This window comes from Dermacentor andersoni, chromosome 1 (assembly GCF_023375885.2).
Source record: "Dermacentor andersoni chromosome 1, qqDerAnde1_hic_scaffold, whole genome shotgun sequence".
Classification (NCBI taxonomy): Eukaryota; Metazoa; Arthropoda; class Arachnida; order Ixodida; family Ixodidae; genus Dermacentor; species Dermacentor andersoni.
In genome coordinates, this window is record NC_092814.1 from 109,774,097 (window position 1) to 109,795,443 (window position 21,347).

Sequence of the window (21,347 nt, forward strand, 5' to 3'; positions counted from 1 at the left end):
GCATAGCTACTTTTTGTCTGTTGGCAAAAGAGCCTGTGAAACCTGTGATCTTCAGAAGGGTATAGGCTCGGGCTGGTTGGTAATGCATAGTTACACTAGACGCATAGCGCTGGAAGGACGAATGACAATGACTAGACAGGACAAGCGCTAACCTGTCTAGTCTTTGTCGTTCGTCCTTCCTGCGCTATGCTTCTAGTGAAACCTGTGACACTGCTATATAAATAATGTTCTTTATTTTCCCATATATACTAATCAAACTCGTCTGTCTTATTGATATTTTTGTACCGATTTCAAGTATGTACTTAGTTTTGGTGTAGCTCAACTAGTTATTAAGGTAATTAACATTTAATTCCCTTTGTTTGTGGCCTCAATTAAAAATAAATGGCACAGTAAAAATTATTTGTAACACATAGTTAGATAGCATACGGAGTAAGGATTGAAGTATAACAAACTTTTTTTATGTGACCATTAATAGATACTTTACAGCCCATTGAATGTAAGCCCACAAAATGTGGCAACCATGTGGCACAAAATGTAGCAAAATAATTCATTTCTGAAATTAAAGGTAAGAAATCCGCTTGCTATCTTTCATAAAGTACACATTAGACTTCATTCTGCAAAAAGAATTTCAGTTATAACTGTTCTAGGTGTTGAGATATCGAGGCCTCAATATTGCATGGAGCCAAAAATTTTTGTTTTGAGAAAAATGCAAAAAACAAACAGCACAAAATTTAATGAAAATTAGCAGATGTTTTGCACATATTTGCACATGTACATTCCTAATAACCACCAGGAATGTAGTCTAATTGCCTGCTGCTGTTTAAATGTCGTCTCTTCAGTGCGCCTTGAACACTGTCGGCCAAGGAATGACTCACTTCTTCGGCCGCATGAATTGCTGCAGGGGTAAATTTTTTTTCATGTAGTTCTGCCACGTCTTGTTGTGGAAACCGCGGTTGGAAATGTTCATCACCGAAAAAATATCATTAAGTGCTGTCTGCTGGTTCCCAGTGCACTGCATAGCACGCACTGCCAAAATATTTACAACGAACGGGTTCACCGTCTGATCGCCACTTACATGCGGCGAGTTCCACGCGGACGCGATGTCTTTGCAGTTGGAACATGAGAGCGTAGGTTTCACAGCGAGGCTCTATTCTCGCTCACCTTTCTTGAACTCAATTTTGTCGCTATCACATGCTGTGCACTTTGTAAACCTCAAAAGCTGGTTTTGCAGATCCAAATTGGTGATCGTGAATGCCGTCTTGTCAAGTGCACTGTCGACCACGTTGCTGTCACGGTTAAAACAATTCGATTTCCACTTCGTCGCTGCCATTGACACGAGTTCCAGGAGTTTTTCCTTAGTTCGAATCCTGTGTTCTGCTCCACATCGGAAGGCTGCAGCATCACCGTGTCACAACGGACACGGCCTGTCGGCTTCGCGAGCTGGCGCACACGCTGGACCCACGCCGTTGTCGCCAACTTCCACTCGATGTAGCCTCTACATCGCCCTCGCCGCATCTTGGGGAAGTGCGGCGACCTTTAACATTACCAACCATCGATTTCTTCCGTTTTTTGCTGAATTTGTTCAGAATACGAAACTTTCTCACTGACCCGGGCATTGTTGCGTTTCTCAGTCGCTGCACGCAGTTTTTCAAAATGGCATCTCAGCGCGACAGCGGCACGCGGGCTGGCTCGCTTAGCAGATGACACCAGCCAGCTCCGCCAATCGAGTGACGTGGTCTTCTCACAGGGGCTCGTTCATCCAATAGGAAACAAATAATGCGCTTTTCTTTATTTATTTATTTTGCACCATCCAATGGTCGAACCTGAGCGGCGGTGGCGGGAAACTTGAGCAGGAAGGTGGTTCTTTCAAACGAGACCGAGATGGCAGCCATAGGCAGCGTGAAACGGCAGCTGCGCGACGGGAAGAAGGGCCGCTTTGAGGTTGATTTTGGCTGGAATTCAGCTGGAACTCATTGCGCAAATTATTTCGCCTAAAATACTGATTCTAGAAACGAGAAACTTGGCAGATAGGTAGAAAAATAGTTGTAGATTTCGAAAATAACATTTCCAAAACCTCGATTTTTTTTTTGTGTGTAATGTTTTGGTTTTTAAGACCCGTGTCCCCCCTTAAAGGTCGGCACCACCTATCAGCTGTGCATATCGTAATAATGTAGTTCTCAACCTCACCCACCACAATGGCTGAGTGGCCATGGTGTTCCATTGCTGAGCACGAGGTTGCGGGTTCAGTTGCAAGCCATGTAGGATGCATTCAAATGGGGCTGGAATGCCAAAATTCTTATGTGCTCATATCTAGATGCATCTTAAAGAACTCCGTGTGGTCGAAATTAATCTGGAGACCCCTGCAATGGCATCACTCATAGTCCATGCATAACTTCAGGTCGTTAGACTCCATAATTTGAATTTTTTGTTTGGTCCTCAATTGGGCTGTGGACACTGTGGAGCGCTATTCACGACAGTTTTTGGCACTGCTGTAGAAGTTATGAGGTGCCTGTTTTGGTGGAAACTGCAATAATCATGCAAGTGACTAGTTCTGTGTGATGTTGCTATTTCTCCAAAATGAGAAGGATGTTTTAGAGCTAGGGATGTTAGGGAATATCTAAATCGTTAAGTTAGAAGCTTACGCAAAATATTCTGCAGTAAAAATTTACATCAGCAAACTTGTATATACCTGTTATCTTAAAGTCAAAAGTCTTTAGAAAACATGAGAATGGCAAGAAAGCAATATCACAAGGATTATTGCTCAGTGTTTTTTCAGATATTTGTTCTAGTGGCTAATGCATTGTTCAGTTTACTTGAAGCACATAAAATTTTTTGTTATGGAGGCTTTGTTATTTCAGCTGAGAAAATATTTGCAGGTCCTGACTATGCAGCTAAAGGTTCACTGCATCCTCGCACTGACAGCGACTGCCACAAGGAGTACGTGTCTAAGCATAGCAGAACACTTGCAAATTGACAACACCTCTGCTGGTGTTATTGGGTCACCTTCTATGCCAAAGAACCTCATTTTGTCGGTTTCAGAAGACAAATACCGTGATGAGGTATGTATAACAACTTTGTACTTCACTGCATTATGATGTGTTTAGAACTCTCAGTCATACAGCTCGTCCATTCAGCACTAGGATCACATGCACTTCATTGTACTGTGTAGCGCATACCGTCTCTGAATATGGCATAAACTAGTTCTGTGTAATCCTGCAAGTGGAGGAGGTGTTGTGCAAGGTGGAGGAAGTGTCACGAAAGTGATAATTGTTATCCACCCTAATGTAGCACAAAGCTACAAAGGAAACCCATGCGGGTTGCTTGTAAGGAAAGCTTCACAGTTCAGGAAAAATTTGTCCTGGTCCAGGATTCGAATCCGAGCCTTTCTGGGGCAGTCTAACACCTTACCATCTCTGTAGCCAGGGCCTTTTCAAATTGCAGTTGTGACAAAAGAGAGGATGCAGTGCCCAGGCACCATTGTCTCAGTCACAACCTCCTAGATCCACGAACAATTTCACTAATCCAGCACATATAATATTATCTCATTAACATCTTAACTAGCTACGTTAAATGACATGTTGTAATTGCAAAATTAGAACTGTCTAGTACGCAGAGTGTGCCCATTTGCTAGAAATTCTTTGCCTGGCACTCCTTCCAAGAAATATGTCCTCAATATTTCCTCTACATGTGCATCAATATGCACTGCATTTCTATTAAACTTGTATCAGTATACTGAAAGAAGTGCAGTGTGGATGGATGCTGATTGTAACAGCAATGCACTTTGTTACAGATTTTGAAGCCAGATTTCTTGAAATTGGTGATAGCCTTAAGATTCCTGCCAAGTAGAATGCCTAGAGTATTAACAGACTCTGTTCGCAAACTGGTACATGGATGTTGCATTTGTTTAGATCTGTATATAATAATAATAATAATAAAAAAAAAAAATCACTATGCTGTATAAGCATGCTCATCGTCAATGGCACCTCCATGCATAACACAGCTGCCATTTATGTCTGTTATGTTCACTTGATGTTTAGAGTGTCTAAAACCCATGGACCAGCATTCAATGGCAAACCTGTTCACTGCGTTAACATTTTTCGAAATCTCGATTCCTGTGTGTCGTGATCCATCCGGTGGGCAACTTGTCACATCCCTTTAGTGTGTCAGGCCCACCAGTGAGTCATGGTGCAGGGCGATGGCGGCCTGATGCGTCAAATCAGAAGAAACAAAAAAAAAATTTTTCCTCTGTTGATTTCTAGCAAAGTCGTCATTTGTGCAATGCAGGAAAGCCCTGCACAACCACACAGTGAGAATCACTGCTGCGACCCGCTGGTGACCCGCGCTGTAGTGGAAGTGTTAAAAAGATACTAAAGAGCAACGCAAAATTAGTTTAGACAGGTTATATATTCTTATGAAACTGTTGCCTTTGTTGATTTTATGATAACGTTTAGATTACTAGCTGTTACAATAAAGGTCAAACTGCCTTTTCTTTTTCTTTCGTACCAATACCCCATCATCACAACGTCAGTTTGGCATGACAGATTTCAAGCTATTTTGTCATATTTGAGCCATTGTGGCACAGTAAATGTTTTCAAAACTTGTAAGGTCGTCTTCGGTTTCTTTAGAATACAATGCAGTCCTCCTCTAGTCATAAACAATTAACTACACCTAAGTAGACGCAGTCAAAATTCATGATGCCATAGTGAGGAGGTGCAGCCACTTCAAGGTGTCATCATCACTTGTCTCATTTTTATGGCATTTTTGTCTTACCGAGCCTTCTCTCACTGTAAGATAGTGGTTTTTGCTATTACAAGATGTAATTTACTAATACAGCTTAACTTAATATTCATCTTTAGTGTCTCTGCAAGCAAACATACTGCACAAAATACAAGAACAACAGAAAGAAAGATAGGACAAAGTGCAGACTACCAACCTTTATTGCAAGAAACTCCAGGAAGCCAATATAAAGACATTCTTATCCATGTGCCAGAGGGGGCACACCAGACAAATGCACCCTCTTTCCCCTACCGTCCTTCGAAATTTCTGTGTGCCAGGATACCTGGCATTAAACAACGTGCAACAACAGCCGCCTGCCCAGGCCTTTGCCCCCCCCTCGAAGAAGATTCCTGCCTACGTCACTGCTGGAAGCACGAAAACCTAAACAATCATTCTGCCACCACTGAAACACGAGATGAGCACACTTTTTCTTTCAATTGCAAAAAGGTGGAAACCACAAAGGAAAGTTCCATTGGTAATTCTGTCACATGTCTCCTAACTCATGTTTGGTGCCTGGCATAATAGACATATGCAAAAAGCCTGTAAAATGGAAAATGCCCATCTCTAACACTCTCTTGCTTCATTCTTTAACCTGTGTGCAGGCTCTTATAGAGCTTCTAAAGGGGAGCAGGTTTGGCAGCTGTGAAAGCATCATAGTTTACTGCACACGAAGGGAGGAGACAGAGCGGCTAGCTTCGTTAATTCGAACCAGTTTGCAGCATCTTGAAAAGCCAATTGAAAGAGACAATGGTTCAAAAGGTAAGCAAAAAAAAAAGCACGTGGCACACGTTGGGCTACTGTAAATAGTCCTGTATTTCTTCTGAAGCATTGCTTTCTCATTGCTTTATTGCAGCAGCTAAAAGCAGACGGTCCTACCTAGCATGGGATGCAGAAGCCTATCATGCTGGAATGACATCATTCAGGCGGCGCTCGGTACAGAAAAAGTTTATGACTGGTAAGGATCTGCATGCAAACCATAGTGTGTGACATTACATTAAAGCAAAGAAGCAAATCCACTTCTTGTGTGCTTTGTTTGCAGGTAAGCTCCGTGTAGTTGTAGCAACTGTTGCATTTGGTATGGGGATTGACAAGGCTGACATCAGAGCAATCATTCATTATAACATGCCAAAGAGCTTTGAGAACTATGTCCAGGAAGCAGGACGGGCTGGACGGGATGGTCTCACGTCACATTGTCACCTGTTTTTGGAGCCCGAGGTTGGTATTTGTAACATCTGTTGGTCTTGCACTTTTCTGGCTGTTAAAAGGGTTATCTCTGCACTGCACACTGGCACAAGCAAGAGTCGAATCATGGATGGAGTCAAATGTTACAGATCGGGAAGAGGTGGCAGCATTAGGAAGGAGAACTAGAGATGTTTTTATGAAGTGAATTCGCGTCAAAATTAAATTTGTACATGTTCCAGCTTGTAATATTACAAATTTTGATGATCATAAGTAACTAGAGTTCTAGAACACTCAAATTCTTAATTCAGATGTTTTACAGGGAGTGCCTCTGGCCATTAGCTGGGCTGCACTTGTAACAAAACTTAGTGGTAGGATGTAGAGTTTGTAAGAACGCTATCTGTAAACTGCCATTAATGGCCATCTTTCTTCTGCAAAATAGTGTAAATCCAGCAACTACCTGAGAATGGGTTCAAACCTGGATTTATTTTTTTGTTGTTATATCATGTGGTATTTGAAGTAGAGGTAATGGGTACAAATGGTGCTAGTTACATTGGCATTGATGTCACATCTTTTTTCCCTTTTAGAAGAAAGACCAAAATGAATTGAAGCGCCATATATATGCAAACTCAGTGGATCGGCACGTCATTAGAAAGCTCCTTAAGAAAGTTTTCACACCTCTCGTGGAAAGCAGAAAAACTGAGGGTAACACTGTATGTATGAAGTTTTCTCTGCTTGGTCATACTATGTCGTGTCTTTTGGTTCAAATAACTTGTGCACCATGTTTAGGCACCTATGTTGGATGAAAATTCCATGTATGAGATTGCTATTCCAATTGAAGCTGCAGTAGAGGAGCTGGACTTGAAAGAAGAGAGTAAGTCCTCTTTTTTTTTTCTCTCCGCTTCTTCATTGTGGTCATAGATGACTGCACGTCCACTAACATTGCCAACTATGCACTTATTTTCTACCCCTACATCTAAGATATCCTCACACTGTTGTGCTTTCTGGAGTTCCATCCTGATAAAGTTGTGCGAGTGCTAAGTAAGGTGTATGCAACATGCACAATCAAGTGCTATGGTGGACCACAACAAATGAGATCAGTTGCATCAAAGGTGAGCAAACCTGTCCATTCAAATAGAAAAGTGGTGTAACCAAGTTTCATTTCATATTTCTACACTTCATCTGTTCAATATTAAAGTATGTACACAATTCAAGACCATAGCCCCAGTTTTGTGGAAAAGCTTTTTGTGAGCGTGTATGTGAGTTTATATGTTGACATCACTGCCTACAAACCATTTTTCTTGCACCCCTTGGGCACAACCATTTTGGTTATGGTATGCTGCTTATGGCCTCCACTGGAAACTGACCCTGGCAACCTTTAACACTCGAACCCTCTCGAGTGAAGCTAGCTTAGCAGGACTCTTTGAGGAACTATCAGGCATTGTTTCGGATATTATTGGCCTTAGTGAGGTTAGAAGAACTGGTGAGACTTATGCAGTGCTAACGGCCACGTCCTGTGCTGTAGAGGTCTCCCAGATAAGAGGCAATATAGGGTGGCATTCCTAATCCATAAGGACATAGCGGGCAACATTCACGAATTCTACAGCATTAATGAGAGGGTAGCAGTAGTCGTAATAAAGCTAAATAGGAAGTATAGAATGAAGGTAGTACAAGCCTATGCTCCAACCTCCAGTCACGATGATGAAGAAATAGAACAGTTTTATGAAGATGTTGAATCAGCGATGAGAAATGTGCGCACTCAGTATACTGTAGTCATGGGCGACTTCAGTGCAAAAGTGGAGAAAAAGCAAGCTCGTGAACAAGCAATCGGCAACTACGGCATGTATTCTAGGAATACTAGAGGAGAGATGCTGGTAGAATTTGCAGAAAGGAATAAGCTGCGAATAATGAACACTATTCTTCAGGAAGTGTAGCAACAAAGTGGACTTGAAAAAGCCCTAATGGTGAAACAAGAAATGAAATAGATTTCATACTTTCTGCTGATCCCAGCATAGTGCAGGATGCAGAAGTGTTGGCTAGGGTAAAGTGCAGTGATCATAGGTTAGTGAGGTGTAGGATTCACTTCAGCTCCGAAGAGAGAAAGAGTAAAATTTATCAAGAAGAAACAGGCCAGCCTAGATGCAGTAAGGTTAAAAGCAGGTAAATTCAGGCTGGTACTTGCAAACAGATATGTAGACTTGGAACAAAGAGATAAATGACATAGAGGTAACGAATGAAACTGTAACTAGGCTTGCTTCAGAAGCAGCAATTGAAGTGGGAGGTAAGGCACCAAGGCAACCAGTAGGTAAGCTGTCCCAAGTAATGAAGGACCTAATAAAGAAACAACAAAGAATAAAATTTAAAACTCAAGAGATCAAATATAATTCGCGTAACTGTCAAAACTTATCAACAAGGAGAAAGTAAGGGATATTCTAAATAATAATGTGAGAAAGACTGAGGAAACAGTAAAAAATGGATGCAGCATGAAATCAGTGAGAAGAAAACTTGGCATAGATGAGCAGGGTAATATCATCAGCAATTTTGAAGATATAGTAAAAGCAGCGGAAGAATTCTATACTGACCTGTACAGTCAGAGCAGCCATGATACATCCATTCGAACTAAGTAATGAACAGGTTACAGAGGCTCCTTCTATAACTAGTGACGAAGTTAGAAAGGCCTTGAAAAACATCAAACGGGGAAAAGCGGCAGGAGAAGATGGAATAGCAGTCGATCTAATCAAAGATGGAGGAGACATCATGCACGAAAAGCTTGCGGCCCTTTATATGAAATGTTTATTTATTTGTTTGGTTATCCAATTTACCCTACAGGCTCGGAGGAGCATTGGGTAGTGGGGGTTACAGAAATATAATAATAAAGAAAGGGAACTACATAGTAGGAGGTACAAATAAATTTGTACATTGGAAAAAAAATAACACTGGTAAACATTGAAAAAGAAAATACAAAATCAAGGGAATACAATACAAAACAAAGTCGAAAAGCGATCCTAGAAAAATGGACCCTTGAAGTCTCACGACTTCAAGGGTCCCAGAGAACTAGAAGAATGCCAACATTTTACTAATCCACAAAAGAGGAGACGTTAAAGAATTGAAAAATTATAGGCCCATTAGCTTACTTCCAGTATTGTATAAAATATTTGCCAAGATAATTTCTATTAGAATAAGGGCAACACTTCAGTCAACCAAGAGAACAGGCTGGCTTCAGGAAGGGATACTGTACAATGGATCACATTCATGCCATCATTCAGGTAATTGAGACATCTGCAGAGTACAATTAGCCTCTCTATATAGCTTTCATAGATTACGAAAACGCACTTGATTCATTAGAGATACCAGCAATCATAGAGGCATTACGTAATCAATGAGTACAGGATGCTTACTTAAATATATTGGAAAATATCTACAAAGATTCCACATCTACCTTAATCCTCCAGAAGAAAAGTAGAAAGATACCTATAAAGAAAGGGGTCAGGCAAGGAGACACAATTTCTGCAATGCCATTCACTGCATGCTTGGACGAAGTATTCAAGCTATTAAACTGGAAAGGTTTAGGAGTGAGGATCAACGACAAATATCTCAACAACCTTCGGTTTGTAGATGACATTGACCTGTTCAGCAACACTGGGGACGGGTTACAACAAACGATTGAGGACCTTAACAGAGAAAGTGTAAGAGTGGGGTTAAAGATCAATATGCAAAAGACAAAAACAATGACCAATAGCCTGGCAAAGGAACAAGAGTTCAGGATCGCCAGTCAACCTCTGGAGCCTGTGAAGGAGTACGTTTAACTAGGTCAATTACTCACAAGGGACCCTGATCACGAGAAGGAAATTTACAGAAAAATAAAAATGGGTTGGAGTGCATATGGCAGACATTGTCAAATCCTGACTGGAAGCTTACCACTATCATTGAAAAGAAACATGTCCAATCAATGCATTCTACCAGTGCTATCATCATCATCAGTCTATTTTACGTCCACTTCAGGACGAGGGCCTCTCCCTGCGATTTCCAATTATCCCTGTCCTCCGCCAACCGATGCTAACTAGTTCCAGCGAATTTCCTAATTTCATCGCCCCACCTATATATTGGGCAGAAACTTGGAGACTGACAAAGAAGCTTGAGAACAAGTTAAGGACCGCGCAAAGAGTGATGGAACGAAGAACGTTAGGCATAATGTTAAGAGACAGAAAGAGAGCAGTGTGGCTCAGAGAGCAAAAGGGGATAGCCAATATTCTGATTGACATTAAGAGAAAAAATTAGAGCTGGGCATGCCATGTAATGCGTAGGTTAGATAACCAGTGGACCATTAGGGTTACAGAATGGGTGCCAAGAGAAGGGAAGCGCAGTCGAGGATGGCAGAAGACTAGGTGGGGTGATGAAATTACGAAATTCACAGGCACTAGGTTAGAATCAGTTGGCGCAGGACAGCGATAGAGATCGCAGAGAGAGGCCTTTGTCCTGCAGCGGACATAAAGGAGGCTGCTGCTGCTGCTGATGATGATGCTAATAGGCGCAAATTTTCATTGCCACTTACACTGGCACCAAGCTAAAGTACTAATGCAACCCCAGACGTGTCCATTACATTTTTCTGTTAGTAAGCTAGCACTAAACACTGCACATTGGTGGCACGGTCCTACTACTTACAATTTAACTGCTCGTTAGTGGGCATAATTAACACGCTAAAGATGGGTCAGATATAATTGTCAAAGAGCTTCTATGTTAATCTTGTGCCCCCTCTTCCCGTTCTTTTCTTTTTTTAATCACAATAATGTGTAACATCTGTGTGCATCCATTCATACATATCAAAACCAGTTCTGTTGCTTTGTCTTCCAGTACCATATGCATAATATATTCCCATTCCCTTCTGCTGCAACAAATGGCATTATTTTTACATACTCATTTCTCTAAGTAAAGCTACTTATTCATTACTTGCAATGGAATAACATTTCGTCAAAAGCTCCTAGGTGCATTTCTTCATAACAATCTCCATTGTTATCTCTTTCACAGCTTTCTTTTAGATGTGCGTGTGTGTGTGTGTGTGTAAGATGCATTTAAAGAGATCCATTTAGGTCATCTGCTTCTGCCATTGCTTTGTGTGGTGCCAGGAAGGAAGGCTGCAGTCTGTAAGGGGCTGCTTTTTGTCATTTGCAACTTTCTAACTTAAATTCACACCTACCATCATGATTTTCTTGGTCAAGTTCATTGGTGTAACTAATTATTCGACCAATAGCCAGACAAAATGTGCTTCTTAAAAACACATGTTATGAATGTTGCTTCACCAATCTGAACTGTACCTTAATAGGCATCTTTCCAGATTTGGGCACAGCAAACAAACAAGCCCCATGCATAGATCGTGTGGTGAAAATATTTTTGAAAAATATTACCCCTTTGTATGCCATGAAAACAGCTGTATGTTCAACGAAAGTCTGGGCACACTTATTCTTGGATTAGCCAACCTCCTCACCAGTAAATGTCACAATCTTCACCTACCACATTAAGGTCCTGCTTGTAGTAAACAAATAGCCAGCAGCAATGCAAATGACGCAAGGATTTCCATGAAACGTAGAGCATGTGAAGCTGCCACTGAAAATCCACTGCGCAGCAAAAAAAAAAAAGAGAGAGAGAGAGAAACGAAAGAACAAGGCACAGCTCAAGACGTAAATATGGGCTCTCAGTTATGATATGGGAGTTAGCAGGGGAGGAATGTCGCTTGCAGACACTGGTCAAGATAATGAGAGCCTTTGCTGCAGGGAGTGTAGCTTGCCTTCTTGCATGATCGCATGCAATATTGCACTTCCTTCTGTCTCAGCTATTGTCATACCCTTTTAAAAAATATTTGCAGTAGAATGCTCCCTAGTACGGTGCATTACAAGTTTCAGCATGTAACAGAAAATTTCCCAACTGGTGAAAGGCAATTTAAGTATGAGTGTATCTATAGTTGCTGTATAAACGAGAACTAGAGATTTTTTCCAGGAAAGAATAGCTAAATTAGCCCCTCATTTTATATAGGGGTCTTTCGCACATTGTAAGTGGTCTCGCCAAGTTAAGTCAGGGGCTGACCTATTTTCCTGTCCACACGGTAGGTCAGCCAGTAACCTTACATGGTGCATGCAGCATTTTCATGCTAGGCTGCCCATGAGCACATAAAGGCGTGATCTAAATGACTATTTATGATAGATGTTTGAAAAATAGAAGGTAAGCGTCAAAACTCAATTCACATCTATGCCTAGAGTCAGGCAGTCTTGAAGATATTACGATATGTACATTTAACCAGTTTCAAACTCACATGTATGTTTTAACAAGGTACTACAAGTGTTCCTAGCAAAGTTTTGAGTCAAACTGTTATGAATCATTAATACACTTCCAAGAAACAGACACGGCGGCTGCATTTCGATGGGGGCGAAATGCGAAAACACCCATGTACTTAGATTTAGGTGCACGTTAAAGAACCCCAGGTGGTCAAAATTTCCGGAGTCCTCCACTACGGCGTGCCTCATAATCAGAAAGTGGTTTTGGCACGTAAAACCCCATAATTTCTTTATTTTTTTTCCCAAGAAACAGAGTTATTGGCTGCTAGATCTAGCAGAGTCGCTTTCTGGCAGGCACTTGCTGAACCGCGGTTAGTGCAGATTGCGCCGTGCTTCATCTGCTACGCCCTGTGTGTTTACACATTTTTTTGAACATTTTTTCCTTGGTTGTAGCACGGCCGTAAAAGCTGATTTGCATTTTTTTTTTATGCTGTACAGAAACATTTGTCCTTGCATTCTTGTCAGTACACTGTAGTAAGGTCCGTGACTGCCCATGTCAAGCGCACGATGTGCTATCGTCGCACCCTCCATTCTCCACAATCATACTATGTTTAATGTCATCTTGTGTTTCAAGTCACTCCAGAAAGCATTTTCCCTCATTTTAAAGAAATCAAGTGGTCGTAGCAACATGTAAATGCCGCGCTTCAGCCACTTGTTGCAATGTGTTGATCACTCCACAATCTCTGTAACCACGCAGTATGAACGAGGTGCCGTGAATATCACTCAGGGGTAAAAAAAAGAATTATTAGCACGCACTCATTATTGTCATACACGTTATATTACGATAACTGCATCATGATAATTGCATAACTCTCGCTTAGTGGTTACATGGCAGCCTGAAGTGTTCTTTTAGTATGTGGTTCTGATGCAACGAGGGAGCCATTATTTTGCCTCTATATATAGTAAATTGTGGGCTTTTGTTTTTTGGTTCGCTGCTACAAAAGGAAAGCTAAAATAAGGTGTTAGGGTTATGTGTGACAGCAGTCTCTAGACACAGCACATCATAAGACTGAATTGAAAGGCAGTTACTATAATTTCCTTTAGCTCTTCAATGTAGAGTTGTTAGCTCGATGCAAAACAGTGGTCATTATTAGCTGAAATAGAAAAACCTAATTACTTTAGCCTCTCAAATAATTAGTCTTTGCACCTAACCACACAAGGGAAGCTCTGTTCTTAAGTTACGCATTTTTAGTGTTACTGCGATAAAAATATTCTTGTCTGAAGCAGCCTGGTGATCCTGCTAACGTGCTGTCACCCACAGTGGCGTAGCTTGCTTAATCAAACTCATTAACTCTCTGCGTTTTGCAGCGAACAAAAAAAACAACAGGAAAATGGAGATGTATGTCTAAAATTATTGGTTTAAAATGCACATTATCTTGCTACTTTAACAGTATTGTGCAGGGATGCTTTTCTATAGCTAGTGCAAGATTTGCAGATAATGCAGTAATAATTAAGCTGCACAACAATTTTAGGAGGGCAGCTGGAATGCCAGCGCAACATGTACAAAAAGCCCCAAGGAAGTGCTGAAACACACATTGTTTGGCTGATTGCCAGTCTTTGTTCTATGGCAATTGGTGCTTCTTTCAAGTAAAAAGAAACTTTTGTGCATTTCGTGCAAAAATGTGGCATAGGAGGGCAATATATAATTAGTTCGCTACAGTCAGCACGATTCATTACCAAAAGATCGGTCCAAATCGCTCACAGCGAAGCACCGCCGCATGCGCATTTCAATGTGTGCCGCCGACCTCCTATCTGCACTAACGTGGTGACAGTGCTGCCACCTGTAGCTTGATCTTGAGGCGAATAGCCGCCCCCTTAGTGATTTGCCCAGTCAAGGCTTATGGGCTCCCTGCAATGGTCAGGCGGCGCAGCAATCGGCTCAGCCGTCAGCGCCACCGTGTCAGTTGCGCGAAACACCGAGGCGGCCACTGCTACGGAGGCATCCTTTTGCGGCACTCGTTTGAAACCTGTCGGACGTTCTAAATTGTGGTTTTAAGGCAATCGAAAACATACAGGCCCATTTTGGACCACCGACGCTTGAGAAAGGACATCAAATTTAAGATTACAACCATGTATATAGTGTCAAAGAAATAAACAGCACGGATATCACAGCGAGGTGCTTAATTTAAATTATTGTGTTTTAGGTGCGGCCTGACGGCCTGTCGTTCTAAGCCAAAACCACGATCTGATTAGGAGGCACGCCCTGGTGGGGGACTCTAGAGTAATTTGGGCCACCTGGGGGTCCTTTAACGTGGACCTAAATCTAATTACACGGGTGTTTGGTATTTCTACCCCATCGAAATTCAGCCGCCGTAGCCGCGATTTAATCCCGCGACCTCCGCTTAGCAGCCCAACACCGTAGCCACCAAGCAACCACCGCAGGTCGCGAAGTATTTGTCACACGAAAGCAAGCATGCTTACGACGTTGAACTCAAAGTGAGTTAACAAATCGTTATTTTATGCCACTTGAGTGCGCAAATATGGCCGTGGACGTCTTTGAACTGTCATTTGTTGCTTCATTACTTGGAGCGTGCCTTGAACCTCTCAATTGTAGAGGTTTTGGCGAATTGGCAGGTAAATGCTTTTTTTTCGCCGTTGACAAAGTTCCTCAAGCGTATTCTGGTATTGTCGTTCGGGCTTGAGCGTGAGAGGGCATTACTGCTGAGGCATCATATAGAGCAATCAGCTGAGACTAAACAACGTGAAGACTTAACAAATATGCGCTAGCGTGCGCGAGAGAAATGCTAATTTTCGAATACTCGACGTGTGCTGCAGTGTACTCCAACCTTAATTGTGTTGTTCTAAGGGCGAGAAAATATCGGCACAAATGAGCTCGGTTCCAGCATTCGCGTCTTGATCTTGGCGCAGGAAGAAACACAGTGCGTACAAAGCTCTAGCACAGAGCGCTTACGAAGCTAGATTTGACACGTAACAAGCACTGCGTGTTTGTTTTGAAGCAAGACGAGCTAAACTACTATCTAAACTGATTTACAAGAGCGGGAATCAGTTCATGCATTTTTATGCAGTGGACACTTTATTGTGTGTTCTTACGGACGCCGTCGCTGGTTCTTTTTTATTTTTTCTTGTTTTTGTATCTACGTCTTAGCTCGTTAAACAGAAATTGTCAAGACCGACACGAACTGCGACGATCCACTTCAGCCGTCGGGTTGCTTCCATCGGTTTTGAAGGGAAGCGGTACAATTTCATACCGACATCCCCTTCGCGGTTGTGACAATCCTTAACGCAGCAGTATCGACGCTTGTTCTTTTTGTTCACACTTGTTACAAAGGAGCTGCCAAGAGGCCGCGGTGAATCCATTGGAAAATTGAAAAAGCAGGCTTTCAGGCGGGCCTGAGCGCACCACGGACAATGGTGAAATGATGGTGAGGGCCTAACCGCGGGTGCTCACTGCCGCAGCTAGGTGGCGCGACATGTACAGGCAAACCTCATTGCAGGGTGCCTATGGCTGATTCCTGCAGGGCTAAATTTGTCATTGTCTGCTTTGCACTCTATCGCCATCTACAATAAAGCGGGAAAGAGAACCTTTGCGTTATAACATTTTATGATTTCAAGAGTGATTAAAATAAAACTGACAGCCCTTAATGCTTACAGCAGGTTTTTAGGGAGCTTGTCCTTTCCCATTTAATAATATTGCACTAGTTTGAAGAATTTAGCAGGGGTACAACTGAAAAGACAAAGACAAGCTGGCCGCCTGATCACCGCAGTCGGCGGAGAAAACATTGCTGCTGTGGAAATAGTTGTGTGAGAACAATCAAGTTACATTTAAGGACATTGCAATGGCCCTGCAGACTGTGTCACCAGCAGTTTCAAAAATCTAGCTCCAGCATCTGAGAGTTCGGAAAGTTTCATCCTGAAGGGTGCCTCACACTTGACAAATAAGCAAAAGCGCATTTGTGTTGAATAGTGCAAGGAAATCCTGGCCAGTTTTGATCGAATCAGCTCGAAACAGGTTTCTGACATTTGATTTAGAAAGTAAGTGCCAGTGAGCAGTGTGGATTTCTTGCAATAGAGGTCCACCAACAAAAGTGGAGCTGCCACGAAGTGTTGGCAAGAGAATGATGGAAAAAAAAGTGGTGACATTGCCACTATTCCTACTGATTAACAAAGGACTGCTACAGCTAAGTGATACACTATAGTATGCCTCCCTGGAGTTTTAACAAGCTGTAAGAATGGCAGGCAAGGGCAGCACTGAGGGGGATCATCATGCACCGTGACATTGCACCTGTGCACTCTGTTTTCTACCACAAAGATTAAACTCGTGTCTCCTCCACCTTACAGTTTTCACGTGGCCCTGCGTAATTATTTCCTGTGTTGTACAGTGAAACGCTGCATGCGCTGCAGGAGTTTTTCAAGCCCTGAAGAAGCTATCCATAGATACAAGAGTAAGAGTGCAGCACCAGGAGAAAATGAGTAGAAAAAGTGTTTTTTAAGAATGGTTTACCAGAATACAAAAATACGTAGAGTCTCAGGGCATTTCAAGAAAATGTAGCGGTATATAAGACAGCATCTTCATTTCTGGTCATCTCAAAACTTTCCTAGTGCCCCTCAAAATTTGGCATTTTTGGACATCTTGACTTAAAAGAAACCACAGGGATATGACAGTGTGTCTCCCTGTGGTTTCCTCACTGCTTGTTTTGTTAGTTAACATGTTCTTCAGTTTACAAGCTAGTTGCTTGTTATCAGATGGTTAAATGAAGTCCAAGGTGAACAGGGTGTACACCTGAAAGCGCAAGTTTTCCAAGAGCACGCGACTGTGTATGCTGTGCTATTTTTAACAGGGTTTAGCAGCAGCACAAAGCTTTTGACACTGCACCTGCTTTCCCCAGGAATGGCACCCAGGATGTCAACACTTGCAGAAACAGTTGCTCTAATAGGGAAGATACTGTAACAGCTGCAAACCAATTTAAATGAGCCTGGATAAATTACAATGATTTCAAAAACAGTATCCTTCCCATTGATCACTGAGCATAAAAGCAAAGGTAGTCTTCTGTTCCCCATATTTTTGTGGAGCACAATAAGTAAGTTTATGTACAATCCACAAAGCTTTTCCAGAAAAAGTTCAGTATGAAGCAACTATTTTCACAATATATCCCCCGGCAATGAGGCCCATTTTTCTTATGTTAAACCAAAACATAAGGAGAGCAATGGTGAGGGTTGCCAAGCCCAAAAGAATGTTCTGGCAATCCTTCATAAAGGGGATCCTCATTGATGTAAAATTGTATCAATGTCACTTACAAAGGCAAATTATAAATAATGATTTTGTAATGTGCATTGTACCTTAGTCTTTTACAGAAGTGTAGGGTGTTCTGCAACTCTCATTGTAAGTATGCAGCACGGTGCCTCCCAAATGATTCTTGCTTGCATCTTTCATTCTACGTTTTAAAACGTTCAGCAGTTCCAGTCACACCTCTTGAGTTTTTTTTAGTTTACACTGTTGGTATTAAGCCCCAGGATGCATCAACATTTTGTTTCATACAAAGACCATTAAGGGTTGGGTTGACTAAAGTTAACTACGCTAATACTTATAACTAAAGAACATGGTTTCACTAGAGTGCATGATGTAAAACAGCAGCTGCCATCTACTAATTTCAGAATGCAGCAGTGGCAGCTGCAATGGCACTGCAAGAGAAAAACTGTGAACAAGAGCCTGCCAACACACTGTCATTTCCTGTTGTGGATGTGGCTGCACGTATGGGCTGGAATTCTAAGCTGGTCAAGAGGGATCTGAAGAGACTAGAGTATGACAACACTATGCTTCACGGTGAGCAAGTGTGACGGAAATCAATCAATTTTAGTGTGTGCTAACTGTTGCCCTGTGACACCTCCTTCCCACAGCAACAGGACACTCGCGCAAGACCGGTGTCATTGTGGAGTTTTCAGACCTTGCCTTTCACCTGAATGTCTCGGCCAGCCTCACTGAAGAGGACTGTGATCACCTGCTAGATTACTTGTATGAAAGAGTACAAAAGCAAGAGAAGATGGACATTGCCCGTCTAAGAAAAGTGCATGAAGCCTTTCAAAGGTAGCAGCTCTGCAGTTCATCATGACGAGTCTCGATTAGTATTTTATGTTTTTGTTGAGAACTGTCTGTTGCTCGGAAGCTGTTGCTCCACCTGTATCACAGTCCACATTTTTACTGGAGCTGTAACAGTAGCAAACTGTTAAACTAAGTGCATACTGTGTGCAACCGTTATAGCTACTATACTGGTTCTGTAAAATTATTAATAAGCACTATTTGCTGTAACCATGTAGCTTTCCTGTACTTTTATGTCATGTTATTTAAGTGCATACTGTGTTTGACAGTTATAGGTACTATACTGGTTCTGTAGAATTATAAATAAGCACTATTTACTGTAAGCGTGTAGTTGTCCTGTACTTTTATGCCATGTCATTTTACTGGTTTAACTTTTGTGAAGACTATTAGATTTTCTCCGCAGGGTTGCTTTGAACACAAGTGCAGCTGCAGAGCATTTTGATTGTGACGTAGCACAATCTTAACATTAAGCAGACATTGCTGTCATTCCAACTTAAGATAGCACTTATCCTGCAGGTAATAAAGCATTACTGTACTTTTCACTTTACTGAATCTGCAGATCACAACCAGAGCTCTATTTAATAATTGCTTGCATGTGTTAGAAAACTATGAGTAATAATGCTGGCAAGCCTCGTATTATTTCATTAAAGCTGCTGGTGCATGGAACATATTGAGTACTTTTCGCTGGCTTCATCGGGCCTAGCCTTAGAAAAAAAGCAAACATTCAATAAAACTGAGTTTCCAGGAACCAATAAGTGCACCGACTAGGTGACATTTGAATCTATGTATTGCCTGTTTGGGGTACATGTATCCAAGACAGCAAAGGGCATCCACCGTGGTGGCATATTGGCTTTGACGTTGCACTGCTAAGCCCAAGGGCACGAGATCAAATCTCAGCCACGGTGACCGCATTTTGATGGGGGTGAAATGCGAAAATGCCTGTGTACCGAGCATTGAATGCATATAAAGAACCTCAGGTGGCCAAAATTAATCCGGAGTCCCCCACTACGGTATGCCTCATAATCATATCGTGGTTTTGGCACATAAAACCCCAGAACTTAATTTTAATCAACAGAACGCTAGCAGCTATTCTTTATGTGTCGGTCAAGACTGCATTCAAGCATTTCAGAGTCGCATCAAAACTTGTATTCTTTTGCTCCACAGTGCATCTTGTGAAGAATGTGCTGAGTGTGCAGAGACTGCAAGCATAGAAAAAAGCAATTCACTTAAGAAGTTGATTGAAGATTATTTTGATGAAAGGTTGGACCTTGATGATGATCATGAAGAGCCTGCACAGACTGTAAGTAGTACTACAGGATTTGTGCCCACCTGAGAAAGTTGGTTGGCATATTTTAAATGCCCTTATTTTGACTAAATTGCTCCACTGCTGTTGGCAACAACAGTTGAACAATTTATACTTGTTTCATGTAACAACAAAAAAGCTAGCAAAAATAACTTAGCAAGAAGTTTCTGAAGTGAGTAGGTTTACGATCATTTTATTCACAAATTTAAGCTTGCTCATGAGAATGCCAGCATTTTTATTTTCCTAGGGTGTGCAAGTATTTGTCGTAAGCACAGTGAGAATTTCTTTTAATGGGCTTGGAAATGCAAAGTTCATATTTAAAGGTTTTAAAATGTTAAGTATGTTGTATGGTGCAGTATTACAGGTGGCTTGGTGCTGCTAGATTTATGGCAGCACTATTGTATTAGTGTGGTCAATTGTAGAAAAGACCATCTAAAAAGTATGCTGATGCGTATACTTTGTTTCCAATTACTCTCGCTCTGAAAGGGAAGCTGCAGCTGGTGTGAACCATCAGACGTGTGATCACACAAGTATCCATCAATATCACAGTGTCATCTGCTCAAGTATTCAGCACCAGAGCATGCTTTGTAGCTTCCACTCCTGGGCCAGATTGTGAAACAAGTATACAGGCTTGTGCTAGCTTGCAATGTGCAAGTCTACCTAGGCAACAATAAGCTAGCATGAATTAATCTGAAAGAACAAAACAATGTTAACCGACACTATCCCACAGCTGCCATCACACAGTACAGTACATTATGGTTTAAGAGTTGGCGTCTCACATTGTTGCAGCCTTGAAGACAGTTCAGTAACGGTTCACTATTTCCTCTTCCCCCCTTTGCCCTTCCCCTCACAACAGGAGCCATGTCTAAGCAGCCTTCGACAGGAAATTCGAAGCCTTGTGATGCAACATAGGGACCACTCATTCAATGGCCGGGCAGTGGCACGAATATTTCATGGCATAGGGAGCCCATGTTTTCCAGCACAAGTGTGGGGAAGAGTGCACCGGTTTTGGAGAAGCTTCTTGGATGTGGACTTCAACACAATAATAAACATTGCAAACAAGGAACTTCTGTCACTGCGTTAAACTGTGCAGTGAAATTCCTGCAGCCCCCTCAAGTTTGCAGACAATTTTATATGTAAATACATACTGCCTTAATTCTTTTGTAATAAAGAAATTTTTATTTATTCATGTATAGGTCCTATATGTCTTCTGTCTTGCAAGACCTTAATAAATGCAGCAACTGAAACCATTTGGAACATGTCTTGTCTTTTCTGATTAGCTACTGCTGCTCTTTTCTTCTGGATTACATTTACACCGACTAGCCTCATGAAATAACATGCTAACATTGCACTTTCATACACGATAAGTGTCAGTGTACTGCTATTATGACTTGCAGCTCTGCAAACATAAAACATAGAAAAGAGATAATCTGAAAATGTGTTAGTGTTTGAGTCCTTCAAAGTGTACCAAGCCAGAAAGAGAGAAAGAAAAATCTGCAGGGTATATGTTTGCCAGATGCACTTTTGGCTGTCATTTTTTTAGCAATCCATTTCATGCCTGCATATCTGAAAATTACTAGCACAGAAGAGAACGGCTTTATGAATGCTCTTACGAACCTGTAGACTAGAAAGTGACACAATTAAATTTATAAGTTAGTGAAAATCTTTACTTATTGCACATGGTTCTGGTGATGTGCTGTGCTGTTCA

At 41.7% G+C, this 21,347-nt stretch overlaps 1 protein-coding gene across 2 annotated transcripts in view; it reads left to right on the forward strand.

The window, feature by feature from the left end:
• The window catches only part of RecQ4 (RecQ4 helicase), a 32,721-nt gene extending 11,891 nt beyond the window's left edge, over positions 1-20,830 (forward strand). Inside the window, exons 12-22 of one of the 2 annotated variants that reach the window (XM_055061885.1) lie at positions 2,877-3,059; positions 5,379-5,535; positions 5,633-5,731; positions 5,816-5,991; positions 6,543-6,668; positions 6,745-6,829; positions 6,937-7,067; positions 17,895-18,063; positions 18,138-18,324; positions 19,501-19,636; positions 20,496-20,830. In XM_055061885.1, the coding sequence (XP_054917860.1) occupies positions 2,877-3,059; positions 5,379-5,535; positions 5,633-5,731; positions 5,816-5,991; positions 6,543-6,668; positions 6,745-6,829; positions 6,937-7,067; positions 17,895-18,063; positions 18,138-18,324; positions 19,501-19,636; positions 20,496-20,723 (1,677 nt within the window). In that variant the 3' untranslated portion in view covers positions 20,724-20,830. Of the gene's footprint in view, positions 1-2,876; positions 3,060-5,378; positions 5,536-5,629; positions 5,732-5,815; positions 5,992-6,542; positions 6,669-6,744; positions 6,830-6,936; positions 7,068-17,894; positions 18,064-18,137; positions 18,325-19,500; positions 19,637-20,495 lie in introns of both variants that reach the window. The other variant, XM_050193508.2, reaches the window with a different exon arrangement.
• Positions 20,831-21,347: the final 517 nt, after the last annotated feature.